Source organism: Brachionichthys hirsutus, chromosome 9, assembly GCF_040956055.1.
Source record: "Brachionichthys hirsutus isolate HB-005 chromosome 9, CSIRO-AGI_Bhir_v1, whole genome shotgun sequence".
NCBI lineage: Eukaryota > Metazoa > Chordata > Actinopteri > Lophiiformes > Brachionichthyidae > Brachionichthys > Brachionichthys hirsutus.
In genome coordinates this window covers 3,768,211-3,796,037 of record NC_090905.1, presented here as the reverse complement: position 1 = coordinate 3,796,037, position 27,827 = coordinate 3,768,211, and the positions used below count along the sequence as shown (strand labels likewise).

At 48.7% G+C, this 27,827-nt stretch overlaps 4 protein-coding genes across 4 annotated transcripts in view; 2 read left to right on the top strand and 2 right to left on the bottom strand.

Annotated features, from left to right (window-relative positions):
- Positions 1–44: 44 nt before the first annotated feature.
- On the bottom strand, positions 45–6,456 carry axdnd1 (axonemal dynein light chain domain containing 1). The gene is made up of 23 exons (XM_068743475.1): positions 6,387–6,456; positions 5,907–6,058; positions 5,438–5,541; positions 5,136–5,220; positions 4,962–5,047; positions 4,829–4,885; positions 4,601–4,709; positions 4,325–4,446; positions 4,102–4,242; positions 3,920–4,024; positions 3,618–3,738; positions 3,291–3,392; positions 3,035–3,201; positions 2,836–2,905; positions 2,469–2,703; positions 2,124–2,307; positions 1,834–1,927; positions 1,571–1,749; positions 1,309–1,399; positions 985–1,110; positions 658–759; positions 462–553; positions 45–192 (listed from the first exon to the last, which is right to left on the bottom strand). The coding sequence occupies exons 1-23, from the start codon at positions 6,454–6,456 to the stop codon at positions 45–47; spliced, it is 2,742 nt and encodes a 913-aa protein (XP_068599576.1).
- A 1,672-nt stretch (positions 6,457–8,128) lies between these two features.
- On the top strand, positions 8,129–20,344 carry crb1 (crumbs cell polarity complex component 1). The gene is made up of 13 exons (XM_068743474.1): positions 8,129–8,144; positions 8,418–8,654; positions 8,980–9,175; positions 9,258–9,397; positions 9,575–9,757; positions 11,318–12,265; positions 12,835–13,385; positions 13,499–13,664; positions 13,767–14,700; positions 15,419–15,463; positions 15,931–16,050; positions 16,132–16,258; positions 20,123–20,344. The coding sequence occupies exons 1-13, from the start codon at positions 8,129–8,131 to the stop codon at positions 20,342–20,344; spliced, it is 3,885 nt and encodes a 1,294-aa protein (XP_068599575.1).
- LOC137899675 (protein crumbs homolog 3-like) lies at positions 18,017–19,585 on the top strand. The gene is made up of 3 exons (XM_068743714.1): positions 18,017–18,095; positions 18,387–18,433; positions 19,346–19,585. Exons 1-3 carry the CDS (start codon positions 18,017–18,019, stop codon positions 19,583–19,585), a joined length of 366 nt encoding a protein of 121 aa, XP_068599815.1.
- A 4,063-nt stretch (positions 20,345–24,407) lies between the features above and the next one.
- dennd1b (DENN/MADD domain containing 1B) overlaps positions 24,408–27,827 on the bottom strand; it is an 82,649-nt gene continuing 79,229 nt past the window's right edge. The window contains exons 21-23 of the mRNA XM_068743414.1: positions 26,841–26,926; positions 26,227–26,449; positions 24,408–25,456 (exon numbers count right to left, since the gene is read on the bottom strand). Coding sequence (XP_068599515.1) covers positions 24,617–25,456; positions 26,227–26,449; positions 26,841–26,926 — 1,149 coding nt within the window. The 3' untranslated portion in view covers positions 24,408–24,616. The remainder of the gene's footprint in view (positions 25,457–26,226; positions 26,450–26,840; positions 26,927–27,827) is intronic.

The following is a 27,827-nucleotide window of genomic DNA, read 5'->3' as shown; positions in this document are numbered from 1 at the left end:
ATAAAAAGTGAATTAATACTGTGTTGAATTTGAATAAGGTCAGTTCAGGTAGCTTTAATACTTGCGGGCTCCAGAGTGGGGCGACCCTGCAGCTGCCTCCCCAGGTCCTGAATCCTGAGCAGGGCTGCCTGCAGGGCGTCTTCGGCCTCCATGGCTCGCTGCTCGGCACGCTGGACCCGGCGCTCTGAATCACTGACAAACACATGAGCGGAAATCAACCGACATCCTCTTCACTTCACTTTATTAGTGTGTTCCTCGTAGGGAAATTTGGTTTGCAGCAGTCACTTCTGTACTTCTGATTTTTCACAGAAATTTTGGATATAAATTGAAATTATTTCAATGTTCTTTGGTAATTATGAGCTGTAATACAAAAGAATGAATTTTCCCATCCATGGTGGTAATTGCGACTAAAGCTAGCTCGTTGCCCCCCAGTTAATTCCCAGATGAGAGAGTCAACCTACTACAGTTCCTGCTGCAGTAATCCTACTGTGGTGAGATCGCTAAAAGCTCTCTGGGCTCCATCGGTCACCGGAGACATGACCAGCACCTCAGTCTGAGAGACAGACGGTTGGAGAGACAGACAGGCACTTTGCTCAATCCCACATGACGTGAACGACGGTAACATTGGGCATTGAATGTGTGATCCAGTTGTCTGACCCCATTCACGTGGACGCTGCTCTCAACCAACTTTTTTTCCTCAATGCTTCCATCAAAGCTAATCAGCTTCACCACTGGGCTCTCGTGAACCGTTAGCTGCCCCTACAAGACGGCAGCACTGTTCAGTTTTAGCCCCTTAGTGTTGTGCAATCATCACACGGAGCAGGCCGTAATTATTTATAGTGTACGTTTACGTACCTGACAAACTTCTCGGCCTGTTTTACGTCCTTCAGCAGTGTCCTATGGAGAAATATGAAGAACGCCATCGCTGCTCTCATCATTATTTTCATGCAAGTATAATCATAATAAGAGAAAATAACTCTTCACCAGGGTCTCCGTGCTGTCGGCTGCAGAGACCGGGACATCGCTGTGGGAGGTGGTGTCAGCCAGTCTGTCACCTTTCACTCTCAACAGCAGGGTGAGGCAGGTGTCCACCCAGTCAACGCACTCCCTCTGAAGCCGAGGGACACACAGACACATATTTCGGGGGATGGAATCTATGAACGTGCTTTATTATTTGATCAAAATAAAAATCTGGATTCACCAGATTTGATTTCATAGGAGTTATTTCTATAAAATCAGTGAAATGCAACATCATGCAGGCCCAATATCCATAACAAGAACATGAATTCTTCACTGTTCCTCATTCACCTGCAGCTTTTTGCACTCATTCATCTCGTTTTCTCCTTCAATTTCATGCGTGTTCTGCAGCATCTGCTCCGCCAGGATCAGCTTGATGGAGCTGGAATCAGAAGGAAATGTATCCTAATGAGTAGACTCTTCTTCTGTCCCAATCACTTTCACACGTAAGCAAGTCGTTGCTGCCCCCTGTAGGATTAACTTGTCTAAGATAATATTTACTATGAGCTATTGGAGTTAGCTGCTGGCACGTGTGACAGGTTAACAACTGTACCTTGTGATGCGTGCAGAAAAGTTGTTGACTTTTTCAGCCAGCCTCTTGGCGCTCTCGTCCAGGGTCTGCAGTGAGATGTGATGTCCCCGGTCTGGGTTCTGATCCTCGTTGTGATCGGGCGCCACGAGGAGCAAAAGCTCCAACATCCACCGGGTCTGAGCCATGTGAATGGAACCGACCTGGTGAGAGAGACACACGCTGAACGTATCTATTCATCACCTGATGAGGCATACATGAAACGCATTACATTCGATCACACTCACCTCCTCACCGAGCCTCTGCGTCTCACCGTCGGTGAAGCTGGACAGGCTGGCTGTGAACTCCTGCACTTGTTTAAACGCATTTTCTACTGCGGTGCTGTTCCAACAAAAATGCACAACAGGAAAAAAAATAAAAGAGTTAGTATCTGCCTAATATTTAAAACTCAATATGCAATCTCATGCATGTTTAGTTTCAACCGTAGAAATGTTTGTATTTATTTGATTCCAATTCAGGATAGCCGCTGAATGAAAAAACATACAGTGCGTCAGGCTTGTGTTTGTCCTTTCCGTCCTCTGTTTGCGTGTGGGAGACATTCTGTAGAGTGTTTTCAGTCAAACTCTGCCAGCTGCACAGCGCCTCCTCTAGCTTCAGCCAATCAGAGGCAGACATCCTTTCTGGCTGCCCAATCGCCCTGCCGAGCTTGGAGACCCAGGACTCAATCATCCCACGCAGTGACGAGATCTGTCTACGAGTCCCTGAAACGTGGCTGGAATCAGTTTCGGCACATCTTCAGGACTTTACCCCACAAAAAGACCTGCTAAAAACCCACTCTGGCATCCTGGTGACTCTGCAGCCGTCAGAAATATTCATTTATGCTACTGTGGAGCAAAAACATTGCCTCTCTGTGATCACTCACCATCGTCTCCGCTGACTCGCATGTCCAGTTGTTTGAAGTTCTCAGACAGGACCCGGTCCAGTTCTCTGATCTCCTGCTGGTCTGTAGGCGGGTCACCATGAGGAGACGCGTGTCTCCTGAACAGTTGAAGGCTCGCGTTCAGAAATGTTTTCTGGAGACGTTCAAGCTCTCTCAGAGTCTCTTGGCAGCAAAGAAGTTCCTCACCCTGGTAGCGCTCACACAGGAGGGCCGATGTCTGTAATGAACAATATCTCATAGAACTCCTTAAATTCAATGAGGTATACAAGATGGATGACATATTTCAGATACATAGATAAGAGTAAAGACCACACCAGGAAAACACACACAAAAGAAGTGAACGTCTTACATTTGACCACGCCTTCAGATCAGCATGAATCTTGTCCAGTAAATGCTTCTCATATTTCGGGTTAGAACAGCTTTGAAATAGAGAAAGATTTTGTTGAATATTTACACTACACTCAAGTTTTCATGTAAATTCGATCACAACTTCAGTACAAAACGGAAATGTTCACCCAAATATGAAATCACCTCCAGCTTGTTCTTACTTGCTCTGCGCGGTGCAGAAATCGTGCCACCGGGCGATGCCTTGCTGGAGGGCACCGAGCTGTTGGCACTGAGCCTGCTCAGACTTCTTCAGCTGCGACATGAAAGCAGTCAGCTGCTCCTTCCATTGGTCGGTGAACCCCATGATGCTGTCCATGTCCGCCGTGTCCTACAGGAAGGACGGTCACTGACTGTCATCACACAGCTGTGATCTGCGTCGTTGAGCGAGGATCAGTAGAGGAACGGTTCAGATGCTACCTTTGAAGCCAGATAAAGGATTACATTCTCTGCCGTCTTGAACCAGCTCTGCTTGATGACATGCAGCTGACTGATGAGCTGCAGCTTCTTCATGCTGATCACCTGACAATCACAGAAAAGCACAAGGAACTCATAGTCGGTTATCAATTATATATTCAATACTGAAAAAACAGATCCATCCAGCAGTTTTTCCCGTAATCCTGCTAACAAACAGCAAAACGCCGTCAAAACCCGAGCCTCCTTGGCTGAGGTAAAAACAGCCACTATCCTATGGACGCTAACAGATGAAGAGCAGCGATGTTGTTGCCCTAATCAGGAATCACACACCTTGAGGGCGAGGCTGAAGGTGACCTGACTCCAGTAGTCTCTTTCCTCCGTCATCCGCAGCAGCTGCGCCTCGAGGCGAGCCCTTTGCAGCTCGTAGAGCTCGTGGTAGCCCTGCGTGACACTGGAAACGGCCCTTCCTCACTACACACTCACTGAGCAGCTCCATATCAGAGGAAACGCTCATTCCAGCCTCTTAAATTCAATGTAACAGTAATAATTACAGATGCATGTTTGTTTTAAATAATACAATGTTCACGCTGTTGTATTTTTGGAACACAACTGGATGTAAACGTGGGACTGACTCGGAGTTGGTGTGTGTCTGCTCCAGCGCCTCAGCCAGCCGCTGGTGAGCATGCTTGGCTTGCTGAGAAGCGAAGGCTTCGTGGTCTCTGATTCTGGATAGTTCCCTGTGGCAGGAGATGACTCAGATGTTCATTTCTCACATTTTGCATTTCCCCTTTGAAATAGAACCTCCCTTACATACATGCTGAGCTGCTGGATGGACGTCCTGATGCGGTGGATCTCCCCGGTGAGCCGGCGGCCCAGAGCCCGCTGTGCTACCGCCTCGGTGTGCAGAGCCTTAAGACGGGAGGGGATTCGCTCAAGCAGGGACCGGTAGCGCTGCCTGGCGGGGGGAGAAAACCTCAATTTACAACCGCGGCTGCGGCGTCCAGAGCGAGCGCTGTCCTCGTGGAATGGCTGCTCACCTGACTTTGGCGAGCAGCTGCCCTCGCTCGGCGCAGTCCACGCTGACCTGCCTGATGACCTCATGGAAAACAATGTTGTAGATATTCTGCTCCACCTGCACCAGCTCCAGCAGCCCTTCTATCTGTAGACGTTCAGTTGCTCATTTCATTCTACTGTTTGCTATACTCTAAGTACTTCGCACGTCATGTGCATATTTTTTTTCAAATTAAACGTAGCGACAGAATGTTGCTCCTGCGTTAGATTAGATTCGTTTACCGTAAACTTATCTCTCTTACCTGGGAAAGTTCAGTCAGCTCCTCGCTCTTCTGATCAATCCCAGCCTTCAGCAGCATGCCGTCCATCATCCCCATCAGCTGGATGACTTCCTGTCTGCCGCTGGGCCTCCTGGGTATCATACATGATGATTCAGCATCACACCACCTTAGTGATGCTTTGTGGACAACGGTCAATCTCCCCATGAAGACGTCTGGACTGCAGTTCATCTTAATTCGGGCTAAACTCACAGGGAAGGGAAAAGCCGTAACTGCCGCTCATCGTCGTACAGCTGCACGGTGAAGGCGCTGAGGAACAGAAGCGACACGGGAGCTGAGAGACGATTCCAGGAGGCGGCGAACTAACTTAACGAAGCAGACTCACTCCTCGTAGAACTCGAGGCTCTGCAGTCCTTTATTTTTCACAATGCGATATTCTTCTGGGACTAAACTTTCCGAGACACCGGAGTCCTGAAAGAAGATTTTGAGTTTTGTTTCAGGATACATTGAAAACCGACATTATGGGTTTTATAAATTTATAAAGGCGGGGGCGGCTCACTTTTGTGCCTTTCTTGTCAGTCAGCGGTGGGAGGGGGGCTGCCTTCCTCTGGGACACCATTGCGTCACACAGGAATGAAATATCTCTGTATGGGTAAATTAAAGTTCTGGTTAAATATAAGAAGATAAAACCTAACTTTATTGGGTGTCAAACCTGTTCTCTGTTACCCCTGCGCTGAATGAATGCAAATAGAAAACATGCATAAATGTGTTGCTGTAACTACTGATTCAAATTGCCCAGAGTTTAGTTCGAGCTTTGCAGAAATGTCGCGGTTGCAACAATATTTTTATGTTCTAGCTGACCTGCCAGCTCCAGTCAGCGTTGTTGGCTGCTCCAAGAAGTATTCGTATTTCCTGCGTCCAAGCTGGTGATGCCAGACCGCATCCGGTCGTCTGATTCCGCAGCCCTGGAATAAAACACACACAAATCACGTTAAAAACACGAGTGTTTGTGGGGTGACAGATTGACACGTGTGGCTCTGGCCGTTCTGAAGGGCTTGGAATCAATGTTCCCTCTAATCTTTCATGTGTCTGAGCAAACACACAAACTCTCCGAGCAATCCCTCGGACACCTTCGAGCAACATCATCATAATACATTTTATTTTAAACACACTTTACATTTGAAAGAATATCAAAGTACACAATAGTATAAAAATAAATAACATAACTTTTTTTGTGTGTGCGCAACGTACATTTTCTTTGCGCAAAGACCGTATCAGCTGTGCGTAATTGCGCACGCGCGCGTCTTAGAGGGGACTGGCTTGGATGTACCTTGCCGTGCCGACCGGGGGGTCCCGGTTTGCCCTTGCTGCACAAGGTGGAGGTGAGGCTGAGCAGCAGCTCGTCCGGGATGGCGTGGCTGATGACAGGAGGAAGCTCCGGGTTTGCGCTTTCTGCTGGGACTTGGAAATTCTGTTCTGACACTAAGAGATTATAAAAAAAAAAATTAAAAAAAGGATTGTGAAACTCAACTTCTGATAACAGTAATAGGTTTGATAGATATATACACCTCTCATTTCTTCCATTTCACGTCTTATTGTTATCATTTCCAGCTCTGTTTACTGTGCGTAAAGTTTCAGGGAAACATGAAATGAAACTGGTGGATGTTGAATTTAATTAACTTAACGTGATTGTGAGGCGGTGTGACGCTATGAATGGTGTTTTATCTAACATTCGTCCACCAGCTGACCCTTCTGTAACGTGAAACGAGCCCCCCCACCCCCCTCCCCGCCGGCTGCGCAGTCACCTCACCTCCGGTGTCCGGTCCTCGGTCGGGCCTCGAAGAACCGGGAGCTGAAGTTGCTCCGAGGGACGCAGACATCTCGGCCTCACGATGGCGATGCTACCGTCAAGTTCTGTTGCTAATATTAATACATTTTGCTTTTGTTTGACACCCCTCCAAAATAAAATATCTTTAGTCAACTTCCTGGTAGCGTTGCCTGGTCTTGTGTTTGAAAAAGGCTCACTGGACCGCCCTCCCGTGTGACGTCACTCCTCTGGTGTGTGTGTGCGTGTGTGCGTGTGTGTGATGAAGACTCCTGAGGATGTTGTTGAGCATCAAGTGGGTCCAGAGCAGACGTCAAATGACTTTCAGCAGGCAGAAGCAGAACGGACGGAAGCCTTCCAACAACAATCAGGATGATTTCCTGTCTTTATTATGGCTTTAATCCGATGTCTTAGTTTTTATTTACTTGCTCTCATCTCATCTTTGGTTGTGATAACTGCAGGTAAGTGAATGTTCTGTTCATTAGACCTTTTTGAATTTATCTGCACCTGGACCTGCCGTTGGTTTTATATTGCGTTTAAAACACTTTTTTGTGTAATAGTATTCAAAATGATGTAAACGTTTGAGTTTTGCACTCAAGTTTGGTTTTTATTTGACCCGATCCATGCCTGGAATATAAAGTAAGAATGCAGCACCTTTGCCACACGTTTCTTTAGGACTGAAAGATGACAAAAGAAAAAACAAACAATAGGGGCAGGTTGGTGACCCATGCAGGAGGGGGCGGTTGGAGAATGGGATAGGTCAACAGGGGCAAGGCTCTATACGTGCCGGCGGCTGTAAAAATAACCCAACAATTCTCTGTTTATCGCCACTGAAACAGACAGACAGATACGCAGACGGCGTGCGTCGGTCTGGAGACGTCAGGCCGCCCCACATGTGCTGATTGAGGGCCTCCAGATGGAACTGAACAAAGACCAATGGGACTCATTTGCATATGAAAAAGCCTCACGGGGGGGGGGGGGGGGGTTGACCGAAGCTAAAATAGACAGTTCTGGCTCTGAATCCTTCTCCATGTTCATACGCTTTTAAATACTTATCAGAATCTGTCTCTGCATGCTTGTAGACTTTACACGTAGTACAGCTGCTTCAGTGCAGCACCAACCCAAGCACGGTCGCCGTGACGCCTCCAAGTCAGAGTCTGGACATGTTTCATTTACTTCCAGAGAACCTTCTGTTAAACTGACAGAAGATCCCTCCCTGAGCCGGTCAAGATGGAGACATCTTCTCCATCTTTATAGTCTACACTCAGACTGATTGCGCTCTTGAGGAATGATGACTGACTGTGCGTGATTAGTTTCTGTGAGGAATATTACTGGAGAATCTCTGTTAATAATTACTCTGTTACAAAAAAATAAAAACTAATCTTTGTGGCTTCATGCCCCCGGGTCCCCTGATTCACATCCCGTGGATCCTGATGATGATTGCTTCTGATCCGGTTCCATTTATTCTACCTGGATTAGGGACTATTCTGTCAGAAGGAAAGTGCACCGCTATGACTGATGAGAGAAAGGTCCCAAAATGCATCTTATTTATGCACAAAAAAATAATAATCTAAATTTGTCAAAATAAACACCAAAATCACAACAAAGCATGATTTAATTTGAGCGAGATTCGTTTTTCATCACATCTCATACAATTTAACAGCCTTTGTTTTTCTGTGCCGTTAATGTGGAGGCTGATTCTTGAATGAGCGCTCTATAGAGTGTAAATGCCTCAAGTGTGCAGTTGGATGACGTTGCCATGGAAACAGATTGAACACAGAAACCAAACAGCAGCGCTTGGTTACCACGGCAGGCTGCCATGATGCCTTGAGAGGCCATTGAATTTCAATCCATTGTAATGACAACTGCCGGTTATCCTAATCTTAATCAGTAATCCAGACGCAGCCAGATGTTACCTCATTTCCTTTTAGACGCGACTGTTTCCTCTCCTTAAACACGTAGAACGCTCTTCCCTTTCTCCTGCAATAACGCTTTGAGGTGTGTCCCGTCTCGTAGGTGCATCCCCCGACAGTCTGCCTTCAGCAGTGGGCCGGTGTTCTCCAAACCCCTGCAGAAACCGGGCTCTGTGCAGAGGCCGCGGGGACGGCTACTCGTGCTTCTGTGTGCCGGGGTTCCAGGGCGCCCACTGTCAGGTTGATGTGAATGAGTGCGTTTCACAGCCCTGCAGAAACGGAGCCACCTGCGTGGACAGAGTGGGCCGGTTCTCCTGTCTGTGTTCTGCTGGATTCACCGGTGAGTGGACGGAACGATCCAGGGCCAAACGCTGAATATGCAAAATTAATTGCATTTTATTTTTTAAAGATGTTTAATATTCGTAGTTGTGTGCATATTAAAAGTGTAAGTCAAACTTTTTCTATCTCATTTTGTGGTAATCCAAAAGTAATACAGTTTTTTATTGTTATTTTTTAACATTCAAGTAGAACAACAGGCATTGTTGCAGGATAAAAGTCCAGACACGATCACAGCCGCTGGAAGCTTTCAACGGTCTGCCCTCCTGCCCTCCATCAATTGCCCCCCCCCCCCTTCTGTTTTGTGTGTGTCGCTTTCATGTTCTCAGGGGTCACTTGTGAGGTTCAAATTGACGAGTGCCAATCACAGCCTTGTCTACACGGCGGCAGTTGCCATGGCTACACAGGTGGTTTCGCTTGCACCTGCACATCCGGTTTCCAAGGACACCGGTGTGAAATCAACATCGATGAATGCCTGGAGCAGCCGTGCCGAAATGGGGCCGAGTGCATAGATGGAGCGAACGAGTGAGAAAACGTCATCAAGTTCAGCGAAAAAGTTTTTTACATTTCAATTTTTATATAGTGATATAACCCCTGATTGTTTCAGCTACAGATGTGACTGCTCTCACACAGCGTTCACCGGCAGCCACTGTGAGATCCCGTTACCGGCATGCCACTCTGAACCCTGCTACAACAGCGCCATCTGTCAGGACAACCAGGGGAACTACACCTGTGAATGCTGGCCAGGTACATGAAACGCTTCACCTGAAAATGTAAAGCATCATCATGTCACAGAGTTTTAGAGTATTTAAAGGACGTTTTTATAGATGACACATATATATCTTAAGGATGCACGTTCAGAAAAGGATTTCATACCTGCTTGTCAATCACATCCGCTCTTTCTGTCCATAACGTCGACGGCAGGCTTCGCGGGGCGTCAGTGTGAGGTTGACATCGACGAGTGTGGCAGCAGCCCCTGCATGCATGGAGGCCTCTGCATGGAGAGGTCACGGCGGGCGGTGCACGGCAGGGAGCCTCTGCTGCCTGGACGCTTTGACCAGCGGCACGCCGCGGGCTACATCTGCAGCTGTCCTCCAGGAACAACAGGTAGTTCGCTCCGGTTGAACCCAACCGGGTCTCCAGTGCTGCTGATACTCCAGCAGGACTTCATCTCTGATGAATCTATGTTTTAGACACGCAGACATTGAAACGTGCTCCCTATTTCATTTTAATTAAATAATGAAAGCAAGTTGTCGTGTCGGTCTGTCGTGGTGAAGAAGGACCGACACAAGAAGGAGTCAGCTCCCCTGGACACCTGGGGAGGTGTTCCAGGCATGTCCCGCCAGGAGGAGGCCTCGGGGGAAGATCTAGGACACGCTGGAGAGACTATGTCTCTCGGCTGGCCTTGGAACGCCTCGGGATTCCCCGGAAGAGCTGGTTGTATGGATGGATGGACGGATGGATGGATGGAGGGATGGATGGATGGATGGATGGATGGACAGACACCTACCATCCTCGATGGTAGTCAAATGTGGTATTTACTGAATTTACAATGAATTTACATCGCTCACCTGTTTGTGGTAGCTTTATATTAGTCTAAACAATAATGGTGTATTTTTGTTTTGCATGTTGTTGACAACAGAAACATTGCAGGGTTGCAAAAAATCACGCTTTTCAGTTCAGAAAGCAGAAAATCTTTCACACGCGAGAGACTCGCTTCAGACTGTGAGCCGTCGCCTGCTGAGATTTGCGTTCTAAAAATTAACTCGCTGCCGTTTCCAGAGGCCAGACCGACTCAGTAAGGTGGACAAATAGCATTAGTTTAATCCTCGGGATCTGGCTTTGCGGTCTCCTGACTGGAACTATTCAGCCCTGTGTGTCTGAAGGGAAGTAGAAGAGGAGCAGAACCCCCCCCCCCCCCAATACAAACCCTGAATATGGTGCAGTTAGAGAAGTTTGGGGCCATTCTGGGGGAGGCGGTGGCGGCATGATGTGGACACCTGCACCATGGATTCGGGGGATTTTGTTTCTCGTTTCAGGTAAAATCAGAAGTCTTTTTAAAGAACAATTAGTGAAGGGTAATATTTTTACATCCCTTTGTTGCGTCGTCTTTTCTTCGTCCCGGTATAACACCATTAAGATGAAAACTAAAAGTGTATTAATTGTACTGTGCTATCCAATAGAACAGAATGTGTCTAATCAGTGCAAGTGTGACTTGTTTATGGTGCAAATGGAGATAGAATCTACACATTAGCAGCACATGCAGGCTTGTACAAGTATGTGCACGTACAAGTACAACGCAGTTTAGCATCTAGAAGTGCAAATAGCTGGTACTAGACAGAAATGTGCAAAAGATTTAGAGTTATGTTCACAGATTTGGTGTTATACATAATATAGGGGCTCCTGTCGATGGCTATAGACAAAATATACAGATTGTGAAGACAAATATATAAATTAAATTAGAATAAATATAGATTAATGTACTGGTGGACGTACATGAATGATAATGACGTTAAATAACTCCCCCCCCCCCCCCCCAAATACCCCTGTGCAGTTCACTGTAGTCAACAAACAGCAGCAGGGACGGCCATCACTGACAAACACCAAACAGGAATAACTCAAACTATATTGCAGGATTGATCACAACAAGGTTTTTCCTGCTACCAGGGTCCATCTGCCAGGAGGCGATCAACCAGTGCGCTTCCGGTCCCTGCCGGAATGGAGGCCGGTGTGAGAACCACGTCGGCGGCTACGCTTGCCACTGCCCCGCACAGAGCTTGAACGGTTTCCTCTACGGGGGTGTGAACTGCGATGAGAGGCTGGTGGGATGCGAGGGGCATCAGTGTCAGAACGGAGGCTCCTGCTCCCCTGTCCTGCTGAACGGGACTCACGGGTACTTGTGCTCCTGCTTGCCTGGGCACTCCGGACCCCTCTGCATGACCTCCACCGTCTTCTCCTTTGAGCGCAGAGGCTACCTGCGGCTGCAGGGCCCGCTGGTGGATGCCGGCGCGTCCTGCAACATCACCGTCAGCTTCAAGACCGTCCATCCCAGGGCGCTGTTGTTCCAGCGCGGCGGCGGCGGCGGGCTGCTGCTGAGCCTGGAGCTGGACGAAGGGCTGCTTCACCTCACGCTGAGGATGGAGGCCCCTGCTGCACCTGAAGGAGAACGTCCAAGCCAGGTCCTTTTGCTCCCACGCGGCGTCGTGGATGGCGAGTGGCACTCTGTGGAGGCCGTGCTTGGAAACGGGGAGTTCAGTCTGAAGCTCTTGCATGACGCCGGGAGCTGCGGGAGCCGGACGTGCAACAAGTCGGCCGGAGTCGAAGCCCCCCCGACCGGACTGGCTTTATCTCCTCAGAGCACATTCATCGGAGGAACGCTTCCGGACGCCTCACGTCCTGCGTTCATCGGCTGCATGCGCGACGTGTTTGTGGACCGGCAGCTCGTCGTGCCTCAGGGATGGCCGAGCGATTCTGCCGTTAACGTGCTTCCCGGCTGCAGCCACGGCGACCGCTGCCTGGACGCGCCTTGCCAACGCGGGGCACGGTGTGTCAACCTGTGGCAGAGCTACCAGTGCCTGTGTCCCAGGCCTTACGAGGGGCGGGACTGCGAGGACGGTATGTTCACCGGGACACACACTCCACAGTTACAAAGCAGCCACAGCGTGAGAATAAAATCTAATCCCATCAAGCATGGAAAGTGTGTGATGCATATTCCCAACTGTCTGCAGCAGAAGGTGACAAACCCACAGTGGAAAGTGCTGACAGTGGACACGGATCATAGGGAGCATGGGGGCCGGGGGCCGGGGGCCGGGGGCCGGGGGCCGCCTCCGGTGCCTGCTTCCAGCATGGACCTGACGCACTGCTCAAATATCTGTTCCTGGGGTTCATTCTGCAAAAAAAAAATAAATAAAAAAAAAATCATGATTCTCCTTAGACTGGAAACATACATTTTAAAGTGTTTGAACATGTGCAGAAAAATACTTTGAAGTCTCGGCTGCTTCTGTTCTTGTTTTTTAAAGAATATAAATTACAATCTGTATATACATTCTCAATCACTGAAAACCATTTGAACCCCAGACATCAATCCCATAATGCACGCTGGGACCCGTCCGACTCACTTTTTTTTCCCGTCGCCTAATATTTATGAAACCGTTTATTTTCATCTCATTTTTTTTTTTTTGCAGAACACGTTCCTGCACGTTTCGGGAGCGAGGACTCCCGGAGCTACGCCGCGTTCACCATCACCGACCATCTCGGCGACCGCCTCTCCGTCTCCCTCTTCCTCCGGACGCGGACGCACAGTGGACTCCTCCTGGCGCTCGCCAACAGCAGCAGCCAGTACCTGCGCGTGTGGCTGGAGGAGGGCAAGGTCACGGTTCAGCTCGCAGGCTTCCGCAGTCTGAAGGCAGGAGGCGCAGTCGACGACGGGGAGGTCCACTTTGTGAGCGTTGAAGTGGAGGAGGGTCGCATGCAGCTGTTTTTAGCAGCTCGGGAACAGGGACATGTGGGAGTCCAGGATTTCAGTGTGCAGGCGGGGCACACTGTGCTGGTGGGAGGTCTGCTGGGGGGACGGATGACCTCAGTGTATGGGGGGTACTTTAAAGGCTGCATCCAGGACCTGCGGATCAATGACAGGAGGCTGCAGTTCTTTGGCTCGGACGCCTCAGCGAGATCTTACCCTCTGGAGCTCATGGAAAACGTGACTGCTGGATGTTCTGGAGGCAACGCCTGCAGGGTGAGTTAAAAAAAAAGCTTCAAATTATTGGATTGAAATGAAAGATTCACTTTAATTTTGGCCCGCAAAGCAGCCGCGTCCAGAATAAATTACCTTGAATGCGTCCTTTGCAGAGCAACCCTTGTCTGAACGGCGGGACGTGCTCCTCCATGTGGGACGACTTCGCCTGCACCTGCCCCCCCAAGACAGCAGGGAGGCGCTGCGAGGAGGTCAAGTGGTGCGAGTTGTCTCCTTGCCCCGCAGACACAGAGTGCAGGACGCTGGAGCAAGGATACGAATGTGAGCGGCGTCCCGGATAGAAGCAACGATCAGGAGATCGTGAATCTGGACCATGAGGTCACGGAGGTCACAAAGGTCACGGACGTGTCTGTCTCCTTCCAGGTTACTCCAACGCAACCTTCCTGAATCGCAGCACCGTGCTGTCCTTCCAGGGAAACGGCCGCACATCCCGGAATCTCACCAGCCTCTCCTTGAAGCTGCGCACACGCAGCCGCGACGCAGCCGTACTCCACGCGGAGAAGGCCCCGGCGTTCGTCACGCTGTCCGTCCGGGATGGCTTCCTCTCCGTGGAGCTTCAGAGCGCCGCCGGAGACGGCGGGCAGGAGGCGGCGGCGGGCTCGGCTCCATCCAGCCTCAGCAGCAGGACGAGGGTCAATGACAACGAGTGGCACAGCGTGGACCTGTTCATGGCGGCGCCGTGGGAGCACGCCTCCGAGTGGACTCTGGTGCTGGACGGAGACGTCGAGGCGGCCAGCACTTCCAGGGACAAAGAAGGCAACCTGGACTTCCTCAGGCAGGGGGCGGACATCTTCTTGGGGGGGCTACCCCACGCTTCCGGCTGGTTTCTCACGGGCTGCCTGAGCACGGTCGAGCTCGGCGGCGTCGCCCTGCCGTACCTCAGCTCCTCTGACGTGAGCCTCCCACGCATCCAGGAGCAGTTCGCCCAGACGTCCTCGCACCCCCCGCTCCTCGGCTGCAGCGGGGCCCCCGTGTGCGAGCCCAACCCCTGCAGGAACGGAGGCCGGTGCCGGGACCTTTTCAACGCCTACAACTGCAGCTGCGCCGAAGGCTGGGCCGGGAGCCGCTGCGACTTCTTCACCGACACCTGCGCCTCCGGTCCCTGCGTTCACGGCAGCTGCAGCGTGCACGGGCCGGCCTACCAGTGCGCCTGCGAGCTCGGGTTCGCCGGCGTGGACTGCGACGAGGAGGTGGGCGTGTGCGCCGATCACCTGTGCGCCCACGGAGGGACCTGCCTGCAGGGGCCGGACAGGTACGCCTGCCTCTGCCCGGAGAACTACACCGGAGCCCTTTGCAAGTAAGTTGAGGCCTTTTTGGAGTAAATGGGGGTGGGGTGGGGGGGGGGGGGGTTAAATAAGAGTAGAACAGCAGCAGAGGAAGAAACAATCACAGCATGAATATTTCATGCTCTGAAGAAGACTTTGCTCTCCGGTGAACAGTTTGGAGAGTTTACTTAGTAAAGCACAAAGTAAACAAATAAATGCCCCAAATTGCAGAAACGAGGGACGACACAAGAGAGACAAACGGAATCCTTCACTGTGAACGTCTCCACGTCTCTGCCTCTGCTCAGCATTTCATCCACGCCTGCAGCGAACGCCTCAGATGCTGCGGTTCTATTCTAGTGTCAGCCAGAAAAGCTTTCAGGCTGCAGCTACACACACACACACACACGGCTCCTCTCTGGTTCAGCGCCAGCCCCCCCCCCCCCCCCCCCCCCCCCCCCCCCCCCCCCCCCCCCCCCCCCTGTCATCTGCAGTTTGCCTCGGAGAACCAGCAGGGGAATGCCTCCAACCATTTATCCTGTAAACACACATTTTGCCTCTTTTGCACAAGCAAAACTAAAAAACATTTGCAAGTGTCTCGCTGAGCAAGACGCCAGACGAGCTGCACGTCTCCCTTTAGTGGGAACATCCACTCGGCAAAGTTTTCATCAGAATGACTTCTTTTTGTTTGTGTCTCCCGCCTGTGTCTCGTTCTACCCCCTTTCCCCGGCTCCCTCTTTTGTTCCTTTCCAGTGAACGCATTGAAGAGATTCCGTGGTACATTGTTGTCAGAAAGGTGTAAGTCCCTTTATTTTTATACTTTTCAAGTGTTCTCTTTTTGTTTCCTGTTAGATATTTGTCCCCCCCCCCCAATGGCATGCAAACAAAGCTAATATTAACGCTCCTCTGACACTGTTTGTCTGACAAAACCTCCGTTGAAATGTGGCTCATGGTTTCTTCAACGAACAAAATTGTTCACTTTCCAAGATAAAAAAAAAAAGAGTGCATTTTGTAACCATTTAGGGATTAATTTCTAGTTTCTGACAGACATATGTAATATTTAGGAACAGAGCTTCTGTTCTTGAGGCAAAAGAGAAACGGCTTTGCGTTTTCATTCCTAATGACGTCTTGCTGGTCGTCACCCTGTTGCCCTCCTAAGCCTCTTTGTCTCTCCTGTGGGGAGGACACTTTAAAACAATGCAGCTCCTGTCTGCCTCTGCTTGCTTAAAAGCTCCTCTGAATTCTGAATTCCTTTCCACCTCTAGGCCCAAGCTGCCCGTTTCTGTGTGTGGCGACGCCGCCAGGAATTACACCTGCTTCAACGGAGGCAACTGCACCGACCGGCCGCTGTCCTGCGACTGTCCCCCCGGCTTCCTCGGACACCGGTGGGGAAAGAATTGTTACATGAAACCTGGTGTGAAATCGCTGCCGCTCAGACACGTCCCCGTCTCTGACTCGATCTGCAGGTGCGAACAAGAGGTGGACGAGTGCGAGTCCAACCCCTGCCTGAACGGAGGCTACTGCCGCAACCTGGTCGATAAATTTGCGTGCGTGTGCGACATGAGCTACGCCGGAGACGTGTGCCAGACGGACGTAAGCGACGTTTACTTTTACGTGGCTGTGCTGCTGTGGCAGAACTTATTTCAGCTGCTGTCCTACCTCATCCTCCGGCTGGACGATGAGCCAGAGGTCGACTGGGGAGGCGGCGACGACTGAGTGAACGATGTGTGGGTGATTGATTGATTGATATTGATCACAAGAGGCGACCGATGCAAACACAGGGAGTCAAATATTCATGACGTCCCCCTGCAGACCCATCAGGACCCCTCAGAACTGTTTCTGTGCCTTGAATGAGACTTTGCCTCAGATTGCAGATGCAAAAATATCTCAATCCACCACAAGTTGATCAGGTTCAGAGTCATTTTGTTGCTCTGTTCATTATTTGTGGAATTTATAAAATAAAAGGAAAGTATTTAGCGTAGTTGTATTTTTCTTAGGACCGCGCTCTGAAGCGGAGGATGGTCCACGTCCAGCGACGGACCTCTGGATGCAGGAAGGACGTGATAAAATATCTTTTCTATTTACGTCTCACTTTTGTCTGAAGCGTATTTTGGGACTATTAGTGCATTCAGAGGACGACCGACCGACTGCTGCGTCAACATTCACCTCCCTGTCTGTCAAATCGCTGTAAATCACACTCACAGACCCAATCGTGTCCTCATTTGTCTTCTGTGCTGACATCATGTCGGATCATCCATGTTTGAATTCTCGCTTGTCTGTCTTTCCGTCGTCACATTTTTGTCCTCGTGTCACCTTTCAGTTCCAATCTCTGCCTCTGTCTTCCTCTGTTGTCAAATAAAACGGATACAGAATCTCATCAGCCTTCGTCTATCTCTCTAAAAATCATTTGTCTCCCCCCCCCCCCCCATCAGCACGCACCTTTCCACTTTCCTCCCTCCATCCATTTTTTTTTTGTCCCCTTGACAAACTTCAGCTGCCTAACTGTGCGGCCTGTGGGTGAAAGAGGAGACGTGTTGATGTCAGGTGGTTGCCGTGACGACAAGCATCTCAAGTTCACAAACATGATGAACAACAATAAGAATCATGCAGAGAATCTATTGATCCAGACGGTTGAAGTTAAACTTCAGGAAGGCTTTCGAGTACATCTTCATCCCGAACGACGCCTTCAGTTTGTCCTCTGTTACTTATAAGTTGTTTTAAGACACACTTTGAAAACTCTGAGCAATTCCTTTGATAAAGAAGGGACTTTGAGAGTTTTATATCACTGCATTCCCAAATGTGCATGGACATGGACGTCCATAATGCGGTGTCCACAGACCTCGTCCACCTACCTCTTCCCTTCCATCTCGGATTTTCCCAGTTTGAGTGTGTGTGTGAGTATGTCTAATGGTGAGAAAAGAGTGTGTGTGTGTGTGTGTGTGTGTGTGTGTGCGTGTGGGGTGGGGTGGGGGGTGCATGGGAAGCAGTTTTTCAGTGTCGGCACTGATGTGGCCAGAGAGAGGCGGAGAAGAAGAAATGTGCTTTGCCAGCAAAAAAAAAAAAAAAAAAGAGGGGGAAAAAACGACAGAAACAGCATCTGGTGCAGAAGTGCAGTTTCAGCAGAGAGCTGGTGGCATTCAGAGAAGTTTGGTCTGCTTCAGAGTAACGTCCCACACACACACACACACACACACACACACGGGGAGCAGGCTGATAGTGCTGACAGCGGGGAAGCATTGCTGCCGCCTCTCTGTTGTACTGCTCTGCTGAGGCTTCAGGGTGGCCTTGCTCCGTACCTTAGAGACTGCTTATCCAGACGTCTCTGCGTCGGCGTGTGGCAGCCGGTGACTGATGGCGGGTCCTGGCTGCAGGCTCCTCCGGCTCGCTGGTGTCACAGTCGCTGCGACAGCCAACTGGGCTGCGCTGACAGGTAAGCACTTTCTAGGAGTCAACAAAGAAGCTGAAGCGAGAGGAGGAAAATGTAACGTCTGCGGTGACGAGCAGGAGTTATTTTTTGCCCCCCCCCTCCACCCCAGGATGTGGATGGTTGTATTTTTAGTAGAATTATGTTTCTGTGTTGATTGCTCGGTGTAAAGTTTGCTGACTTGTGACATCACCCCCCCCCCTTTCTTGTAACCTGACAAGTTCAGAAAGAGCCTTTAGTTATGGAGCTGGTGAGGCTGTGACGGAGCGATACTTACAGCTGTTCTTGCTGTTGCAGCAGCCGCTCAGAGTTCCACGACTCTCACCCCAGACAGGATAACTGACGTGAGTGTGTCCGCGCCGGCGTGCACGCTCACAATCATCCTCCTGCTGCTGCTTTCACCAGGATCGATCCACTGGGCTCCGGGTCAGGCGTGTGCTTTCGCTTTGCAGGGTCATTGATTTGTCTGGATGGTTTGGTGATGGTGGTGGAGAGGGAGGGGGGGGGGGGGGGGGGGGTCACTGTTGGAGCAAATCTAATTGCAAATGTGTGTAGCTTCAATCCGTGAGTGTGTCATCAGATATGTGCACGTGATAAATTAATCTCTGAATACAAATACGTGCAACAATCTGAAAATTGAAAAAAAGACAAATCCAAGTCTGTATGAACTTTTGGTGCGTCACCAGATTCATTTTATGGGGGGGGGTCATGTGGCCCAGTTTAAACCCACACTAGATTACCACATTTACTTGAAAAGAAAGATGCATTTTGACTTTTAGCAGACTCGCTTTACTTCCAGCTGCTGAACGGCAGCAGGATAAGAAATGACACAATCAGGAAGACGGACATAAAAAACCCAAAATGGGTGCAGATGAACATCATATTCTAAAGTCAGAAACGCTCCTGCACATTTACAAATCACACATTATCTTGCAAACTAATTGCACACACACACACAGATTGAGATCCAGATACACAACTTAGTTTTGCTCCAATAACAGCTGGCAGTGAAGCTTCTTGTGTGTTTTGCGTGCGGAGATCAGCAGGTCATCGGGCTAGAAGTTAAAAATGGATCTTAGCAGGTTTCACAAGTTATTAAAAACCTTCCGACACTTCATGGAAAGCAGATTTCCTTCCTGTTAGACAGGAATAAAATGTGTGTGTGTTTGCTGTGTATGTGCTAATGGGCTCATCAGGTGGCCTCTTGCCTGTGTGTGTGTGCGTGTGTGTGTGTGTGTGTGTGAGATCCTCCACAGACCGAGCGTGCTCCATACAGCTCACGGTTGGCTGCCGTGCTGGCACCGTGTCTGGTGGGCTTGGCGGTGCTGGTGATGCTGGGGCTGGCGCTGGCCGCAGCCAAACTGCAGGAGAGGCGGCAGACGGAGGGAGGCTTCGGTCCGAGGCAACTTGAGGGTTCTGGTGGTCGCAGCCCACCTGCTGAGCTCGGAAACACATCCATCAGAACTTTGGCAGAACGCGTGGAGCGCCTGGTGTAGTGTAAAGCTGAACACAGACGTGTTGGACTGTGTGTGTGTGTGTGTGTGTGTGTGAGGGAAACAGTGTGAAAGAGACGAGAATAAATAGAAGAGGTCCTAAAAGCCAGGCGCGGTGCTAGAATGAAGCCACCCCAGGCCGGGGTGGCTTCATCCCCCCCCCCCGGCACTGAAATCACAGTGTTGTTTAATCTTAGGAGACTGTCGTCATTGTTCAGTTTCATTCAACGTTCCTTACATTTACAGCTGTTTGGTGTAAAATACCTTTTAAGGAGTTGTGATGTCACACTGTATGACCCTCCTTTATATCTCCCTTCAAATCCATTTCTTTACACGTCAGCATCCATTTGTCAAATGTTGCTTCATGGGCTAAATCAGCACATTATTGCATATTTACATTTTTATACATTTACTTTTGATTCTAAATTAATTTTGTCTGGCTTTGTTTAGATGATAATTCGTATTTTTTGCTTTTTAGTGCCCTTAAAATGCCCAACAAACAGCTGATCTCTGACCGTTTCTCTTCCTCCTTCCCTCCAGTTGACCTCTGAGGGTTTGAACTCTGACCTCTTGCTGTCCGTCAGTCTGGTGTCCGTTGTTCTGCTGCTGGTTCTCATCGTCACCTCCGTGGGCCTGGTGGGGGTGGCCCTAAGTCGCCGGGCAACACATGGCGCCTACAATCCCAGCCGGCAGGAGAAGGAAGGGTCACGGGTGGAGATGTGGAGCATCACCCAGCCTCCACCCGTGGAAAGACTCATATGAGATGCATGCAGAGAGGGTGGTGGTGACAGATGCATCATGGGATTGAAACATCAGCAGAGGAATGCCTGCACCCGCCATGCAAAAATCACACACTTCATTTCTCAGAAGCCGAGTGTCGCCGTCTTTGTCTCGTTGTACATCGCTGTGCTTCACGTTTCATCCAGGCATCTAAATGAAAAGTCAGTCAAGTTTATTTATCGTTGATCGACCGATCAAAGGAACATCCCATCAGATTTGGAGATGTGCTCTATAGGGAACAGACGCTTTAAATCGGTACCAGTAGCTTGATGGAATTCCATCCATGTGTATTTATAACAGGACGGAGCCTGAATGTTGCCGTTTGTAATGTATGTATCGTCTTTTTTTTTTACTTTCAAGTGACGCTCGTGAGACTTTTATGTCTATCACAGCAATCAAAGTGTTTCTTTGTTGTGTAATTTCAATCATAAATGCTGTAGTGTTGATTTTGACACAGAGACAGCATCGTCTCGCTATTGCAGTAAATTATTGTGTTGTTTTATTTTTGTCAAACTCTTGTGGGTTGATGTCTGGGCTTGTGCTGCTACGTGAACAATAAACCGGCAACCTGCTTGTGTGACCTTTGATCACCCGAGGGATGTGTGTCACAAAAGTATTGCCGTTTTCCTTTCCACATTCTAAGGTTCTAAAAAAACAACAACCAAGTCCAGAGACGGATCAGCATGAACCAGTAGAATTTATTTCAGCTCACAGTGCATACGTTGTGTGCAGTTGTACCAGGCTTCTCATGAATATGGACAGTTGCTTTGCCCTGGGAACATGCAAGTGTGCACAGATCAGAAAATGAACATATTGACCAGTTAAGAATTAATACAATAAAAAAGAGAGCGTGGGGGGAGGGGGCTGCTAACTGTAAGTCGTTTCAGGTTGTCCCTCTTTAATGTGGTGGTGATGTTGGACCCGGGTTCTCGATACATACGTGTATTCACCAAAAATATATATATATTAATACTTTCACTTTAATGTCAGCAGAGTTTAAGGGATCCATCGTGAATCACAAGCAGACACTGAAATGAAAAAACCACGACTGTGACACTGAACTATAATATACAGAATGGGGGGGTGGGGGGGATTGTACAAAAACTATTATAATTTCAGTCATCATCATTGATAGAAATACTACAGGCAGTCGTCGACTTACGACCACAATTTGTTCCGAGGGTTTTGTCGTAAGTATATTATGCTGCGTCATGATTCAGAAAATATCGGAGGAGAAAGAGACAATCTCCTCTCGGTAGACATCGTGGGGCGAGACCGCAGGAACTGTCGCACACACTCGTCTGTTATTTCGTAAAAGCGACAAAAAAATACAACAGCCGAGTGCGGTCGTAAAGTCGAACCGTCGCGAGTCGCTTAGGTTGTAAGTCGCCGACTACCTGTAAATACTGCAATAATAATACCAAACTGAGTAGAGCCAATCTGTGGAATGAAATGAAATGCAATCATAGCATACGACACGTACAGGTACACACATGCAGGTCGGGACCATAAAAATGTACGAGCAAGCAACATTCTGCTGGTTATAATTAGTCTTGAATGGCTACATGTCACATTTTCATAATATTCTGGGTCGTTTTATTTGTTCTCTTTTTTAAATTCCAAAAATAAAATGTAAAAACATTCAAATATCCGGTGTTATTTTATTTATTTTTATCACGTACGACACCGATCGTATATCAACCATGTAAAATAAACTCGAGCCAGCAAAAATACACATCTATTCAGTTGAAAATAATTTCCATCCACATGACATCAACTCCTTCCGTGAATCGTTTTAGGGAACAGCTCAGAATGAGGAGTTTCAGGTTGTTGTTCAGACAATAAAAAGCTACATGAGTCACCTGTTACTACGACTGAAGTACCTAATTCACAGTCAGTCAGAGAAGCCGGCGGAATCCAGACGGCTTCCTTTAAACACTGGACAGAAGAGCAGCGAGGACCTCCGGCTGTGCTTAAGCAGAAACACAGAAATAAAACGGCAAGAAAAGCCGCGCTAGAACCCGAGCTGACTTCAGGTCAGTTTCTCCGGACCCAAACGGGATTTGCATCAGACATCTTTCTAGAAATGCCACAACGTTCCCGGGATTCCAGGGACCGATCTGAAAACATTGCATACGCCGGCGTTCTGAAATGCTGTAGCTTGTCCTGACGACACCGGCTGGTTCTCCTACTGTAAGGCACGCATCGCATCATCCTGTCTTCGCCACCCGTACACCCCCCCTCAGCGCACACACTGAAACAGAATCTGATAGATCATTATACAGGGACGCGTGGGCGGGCGACTCCCACTAGAATCTAGTCTCAATCATTAGTTCTCAAGCAGATTCATGGATTAGGATATCATTTTCACAGAAGAAAAGCGACCTTTTAACAACCCTAAATATTTGCATAGTAAATCATCTCTGAAAGTGTTTACGATGACTGATGCCGGCGCAGAGATCGTTCCGGAGTCGGTCTGTACCTTTTTTTTGGGAAATTGCTACGACTGAATCCTGGGCTTTTAGAAGCACGTCAAAGAGTTTATGAGCAAATCGTTAACGCAGAGCAGCACTCAAGAGAGCGGAGGAATGGCTGCTGTTAAACCGCCACACCGACTGGCGTCTGGCGTAAATCACGAGGACAACAAACCATAGATGTAATAAGTACATGAAAAAAAGCTTTCTTCTCGTCTCTGGGCTTTGCGGCGGCCCGGAAAACGATGGGAACCCTCGAAAATCTCTCCACAGGAGGGCCCCCGCTGTGGAAATACTTTTTTCTTTGTGTGCATGCGTCACGTTCCACGGAGAGACTCTCTGAGAAGACCCTATTGCTGCTTTACAGTACAATCGTCAACCGCTGCGTTACGTTGCAGGGCGTGATCGCCTCTGGACAAGGACAGAAATACAGACGGCATCACCCACGAAAGGTCCAAAACCCAAAGCCTCTGCAACAACAAGAGCCGCCATTGTTAAGGCAGAGTGAAAGTTGGACGTGCTGAAAGGACTCAAACGCAGATAAATAGACGAGACAACGTGGAGAGAGTGACAACGGCGGGAAATAAGAGGAGAGCGAAATCGCTTTGAAGCTGATCCGCTTTAACCTTTCACCGTCGCTTCTCTTCAGAGAGACGGAACGCCCGGAAGCTCGCAGGAAGAGGAGACGATACGTGCGCCTCTTCATCTGGAATGCAATGCATCGAAACAGCAGCCTTAAGCACATCCTATCTATTTTAATTATATTATTAATGCAGCTAAATGCAGTACTATTTAAGAACCGTTTAAAGGTCGCATTTAAGATCTGAGAGGATCAGAGATTTGGAATCTCAAATACAAATACATGCTGTCAAGACGGTATCAAAAGTAAATCGCATGTCCATTTAAGGCATGGTGATAAGAACACGTTTAAATCACACGGCGTGGAATTGGTTTCAAAGTTCCGAGAGGCGTTTCAGCTGGTTTTAGCACCAGGCGATCCAACGCTGAGGACGATTTGTTCATCGGCACGTGCAAATTTAATTTGGTCGTGTGAAATGTTTGGAGCGCAGAGGAGCAAAGGAATAAGATGAGGGAGCGATGAGGAGGTATCGCCTCTTCGTCAACTCGAAATACTGACACCTTTAAAATTTCACCGAAGGGGAGACGGAAAATTAAAAATAACACTTTAATGAGGGGGGGGGGGGAGGATTTTGTCAGATTTTGTACCGTGAATGTAAAAGTAAGTAAATTTCATCCGTCTTATATATATTTTTATCTTGATCAATATATCAATATAATCTGTTTGTGTTTTTAGGCGTTGAGTTGTAAAAATAATTCATGTTTTAAGAAACTAAACCCAAAAACACAGACAACTCGTCACATCCGAAGGATTCACTGATGTTTTTGTTCCCACATGCAGGTGAGATTTGAATAAATCTCTTTTAAAAAGATTCTGTTCATTGGAAACAAGTTAAATACTCTTAATTCTCAGATGGACTTTTCCTTCTCGTAGACAAGTCAAGTGTTTTTGGCTCTATTTATGAAAGGAACTCCTTTCTAAGACGGTCGGACATTCATCGTTCATCTCCTCCCGTTTCCTGTCTTCGAGGTGAGACTCTCTGGTCTCTGTCTGATTCAGCATTTTCCCTGATAACTGAACGGTTAAATTCAACACCGATCCAGCTCTTGGAGAATGAGTTCGAGTCTTCCTGTCTTAAAGAGAACCGACTTGAGTAGATCCTACTACGGGGTCTACAGAGACGGGGGGTCTCCGACGTCCCTATGTCTCCTCTGTGGCTTTGCCTTGGACCTGCTGGTGATTGTTGTTGCAATGAACCTGCAGGCCGGTGTGGAGGGAAGAGCCGAGGCAGCACATGGACTCAACCTCCTCAAGGAGGCTTCGATCCTGTGCCACCGACGTGCCCGAGCCTTTGCCTTGACCCAGACACAGGCCGAACCCCAAGAGCCCATCCTTGGACGCCTCTTTCTCCCATGAAACCTGCATAGCTGAATGGCTGTCCCTCGTGGGGACTCTCTGACCCTCCTCCAGGCCCTTGCTGGCCTGCCTAAGGAGGACCTTTTCCTGGTAGTTCCTCACCGTCTCCTTGGAAAGCACCTTCCTCCTCAGGATGGTGGTGGAGGCAGTCTGGTTCTGGGCCAGAGGAAGGTCTGTACTCACTTCTGAGTCTGAGATGGTCATAGACTGTCCCGTTGGTACGGGAGAGGAGTTTGCTGATGACCTGTGAGAGGGAGTGGGAGATGGCGGGGTAGGCATATCTCTGTGGGAGGGTGACGGCGAATAGGAGAAGCGATCCCCCGGTTGTCGTCCTGGAGGCAGAGGGCGAGGGTTAGAATCGGTTTCACGGTGCTGCAACTTTGAATCGTCAGCGTCCTCTTCTGGAGGGGAAGTTGAGATGATGGGAATCACAGGAGCTGTTGCCATTTTCTTTGACGCCTTCAGGCTGACCTTGTTGGGGTGTCGGCGTGGGGACGGGGGAAGGTGTTTACCGTGGACCGCACTGTCGTCCTGACCCATGTTCCAGCTGCCCTGATCCCCTTCTCCACCGCCGCCGCCGCCCTCGTCTTCAGGCTTAGAGTCGCTGGAAGACGTCGGCTTGTTCTGGTAGTGAAGACAGAGGAAAATATATTCTGCAACAGCGTTTAAATGAGATAGGCACTGATTAGCATGTCCGTTCAGCATGTGGTGTGGCTGGCTGTGACTGAGGTGATACGAATGCTGTCGGTGGTTTGAGCCCCGCCCGCCCACATTACAGGACGATGCATCCTTGAGCAAGAGCCATAAGGACTGCACAGGGACGGGTCAAACACAAAGACTTTCCCATCCAGAGGGGGGGGGGGGGGGGCGGGGGATCAATAAACTCCGGTTCATTTATTCGCTCAACATATTGACAGCCCGATCGATCATAATTAGCTGTTCACTGTGGTGGTAATGCAATTAGCTATGAGGTTGATTTAAGTGTCTAGTTTCCGATCAATTGAACTAAATCCTGACGAACTTAGACAATTATTTGGATTCTCTTCTGTGTCCATTCTGACAGCTTACCGGTTGTGATTAACGTGCATTTCGGCACATATTTGTAGGTGAGTCTGAACTACGCGTGTAGATTATTAATCAGGAGAACGTCGCTAGATTTAGTAAAGTATGTTCTTGGTATTTAAAGCCCCAGATATAAAGCTAATGAGCCATTTTGAGTGACTGATGAATGGAAGTTTGGGAGTAAACAGACTAATAGACTAACGACAGGAGAGATATTTCTTCCCATAAACTCTTTGTGTTACACCTCTCTGTCATTTTTCCTGAAGTCCTGGACCTGTGAATAATGATGAGCCTTCTCATATTCTCATCTCTCTCCAGCCTCTCTGGCGTACCGGGGCCTTGTAGTCCAAATCTTCCATGGATCTGAAGAAATCCAGGCTCTTGGCAGCGCTGAGTTTTCCTTGCGCCGCCGTCGTGGTGTTCAGGGAGTCCAGGATCTCCTCCAGCAGGTTCATCTGGCCTGAGCGGGAGGAGTCGACCTCGATATCTAGCGAGCAGGAGTCGTCGCTGTCCTCGATGTACGAAGCGACATCCCCGCTGTCCTCTGAGGAGATCCTGGAGAGGGAGAGAGAGACAGAGAGAGAGAGAGTCATTGGGTGTGGAGTACATCAAATGACCTTTAATATTTATTATAAATTACTTATTACTTTAAATAACAAAGTGAAAAAAGTAAACAGTTGCAGGGGTGTAAAGTAACACTGGCATTCCTGTCATTGTTATTGCTAAATGTGTCCACTCGGGGGCAGTATTATCAGCAGTAAAACACTGCATATGCCTGAATCTATTCCCCTGTTGCTTAACGAAATCTCACATCGGGCTGCAGAAGATCCAACATCTCCCCAAAAATGACATAAATACTTGAAGCAACATGAGAATACCTTCAGCGATGAAATATTGAGCGTTAGGTCGTACATATGGTGTTAAATATAGCAATATTTGGACTCACTTGCTTGCCCTGTCCATCTCGTCGTCATCAAGCCCGTATCCGAGGTCTCGAGGGCCAATGCTAATGGGAGACTTGTTGAAGTTCTGCTGTTAATGACAACGCACAGAGTGAATGTAATTTGAATGCTTAAAGTGGAAGTCGTTTGCTATACGTATAATAAAACTACAATCTGGAACCGTGACAGAGAAGATGCAGATCTTTGTGCGGTGGGTCCCCGTAAGACAGGAGGCCTAGCTTGTCTTAATTAGCCGGGACCCCTTGAGCTGATGCTAAATTTGGGTCTCGGGATAAAAATCTTTGTGACCCTGTGCAGTATTTGATCAAACTCGGCATTATGTACTTACACTCTGTGAGGTAAGACACGGGAAGCAACATTAATCATTTCCACGCGCGCACCGGTGCCGGTGATTGTATTTGTCATTGCAGTTTTGAATCACCAGTGTGTACTGTACTTGTCTGACAGTGAGTTTAATAAGCCACCTGTGCACCATATTTAATGGGCGGGTTAAAGAAGAGACAGAAGCTTCACAGAGGAGGGCAAGACTCTCCCCCCATGGGAGCCCGAATCCACCCCAGGCCTCTTATTAACATGCCTTCCCCTACGACGCACATGTTCCTCTCTCCCTGCATGTGCATGCTCTCTTATGTTAACACCGTTACACCTCCTTACTGTCTCCGTTTTCAGTAGCATTTCAGTCTGTCCTTGTCAAGTCGGTGATGTTTGCACGCAGACAAGGACGTATGGGTTACAGTAAACAGGCTAATTGCTCACATTAGCCACATTATCTAAAGCCCACACTGAGATAAAGGTTCTCTGCAGCTGCAAACGCTAGCGGCCTGCAGAAATAAAGACAACATTGACTGTTTGTTGTGTTGCGGTTGTGATGGATGGAAAAATGAGAAACACAACGGTGGAAAAAAAAGGAAGAAACACAAACGCATGATCAAAAGGACGAAGGAGGAAGGGGTTAAAAAAAAAAAAGGAAG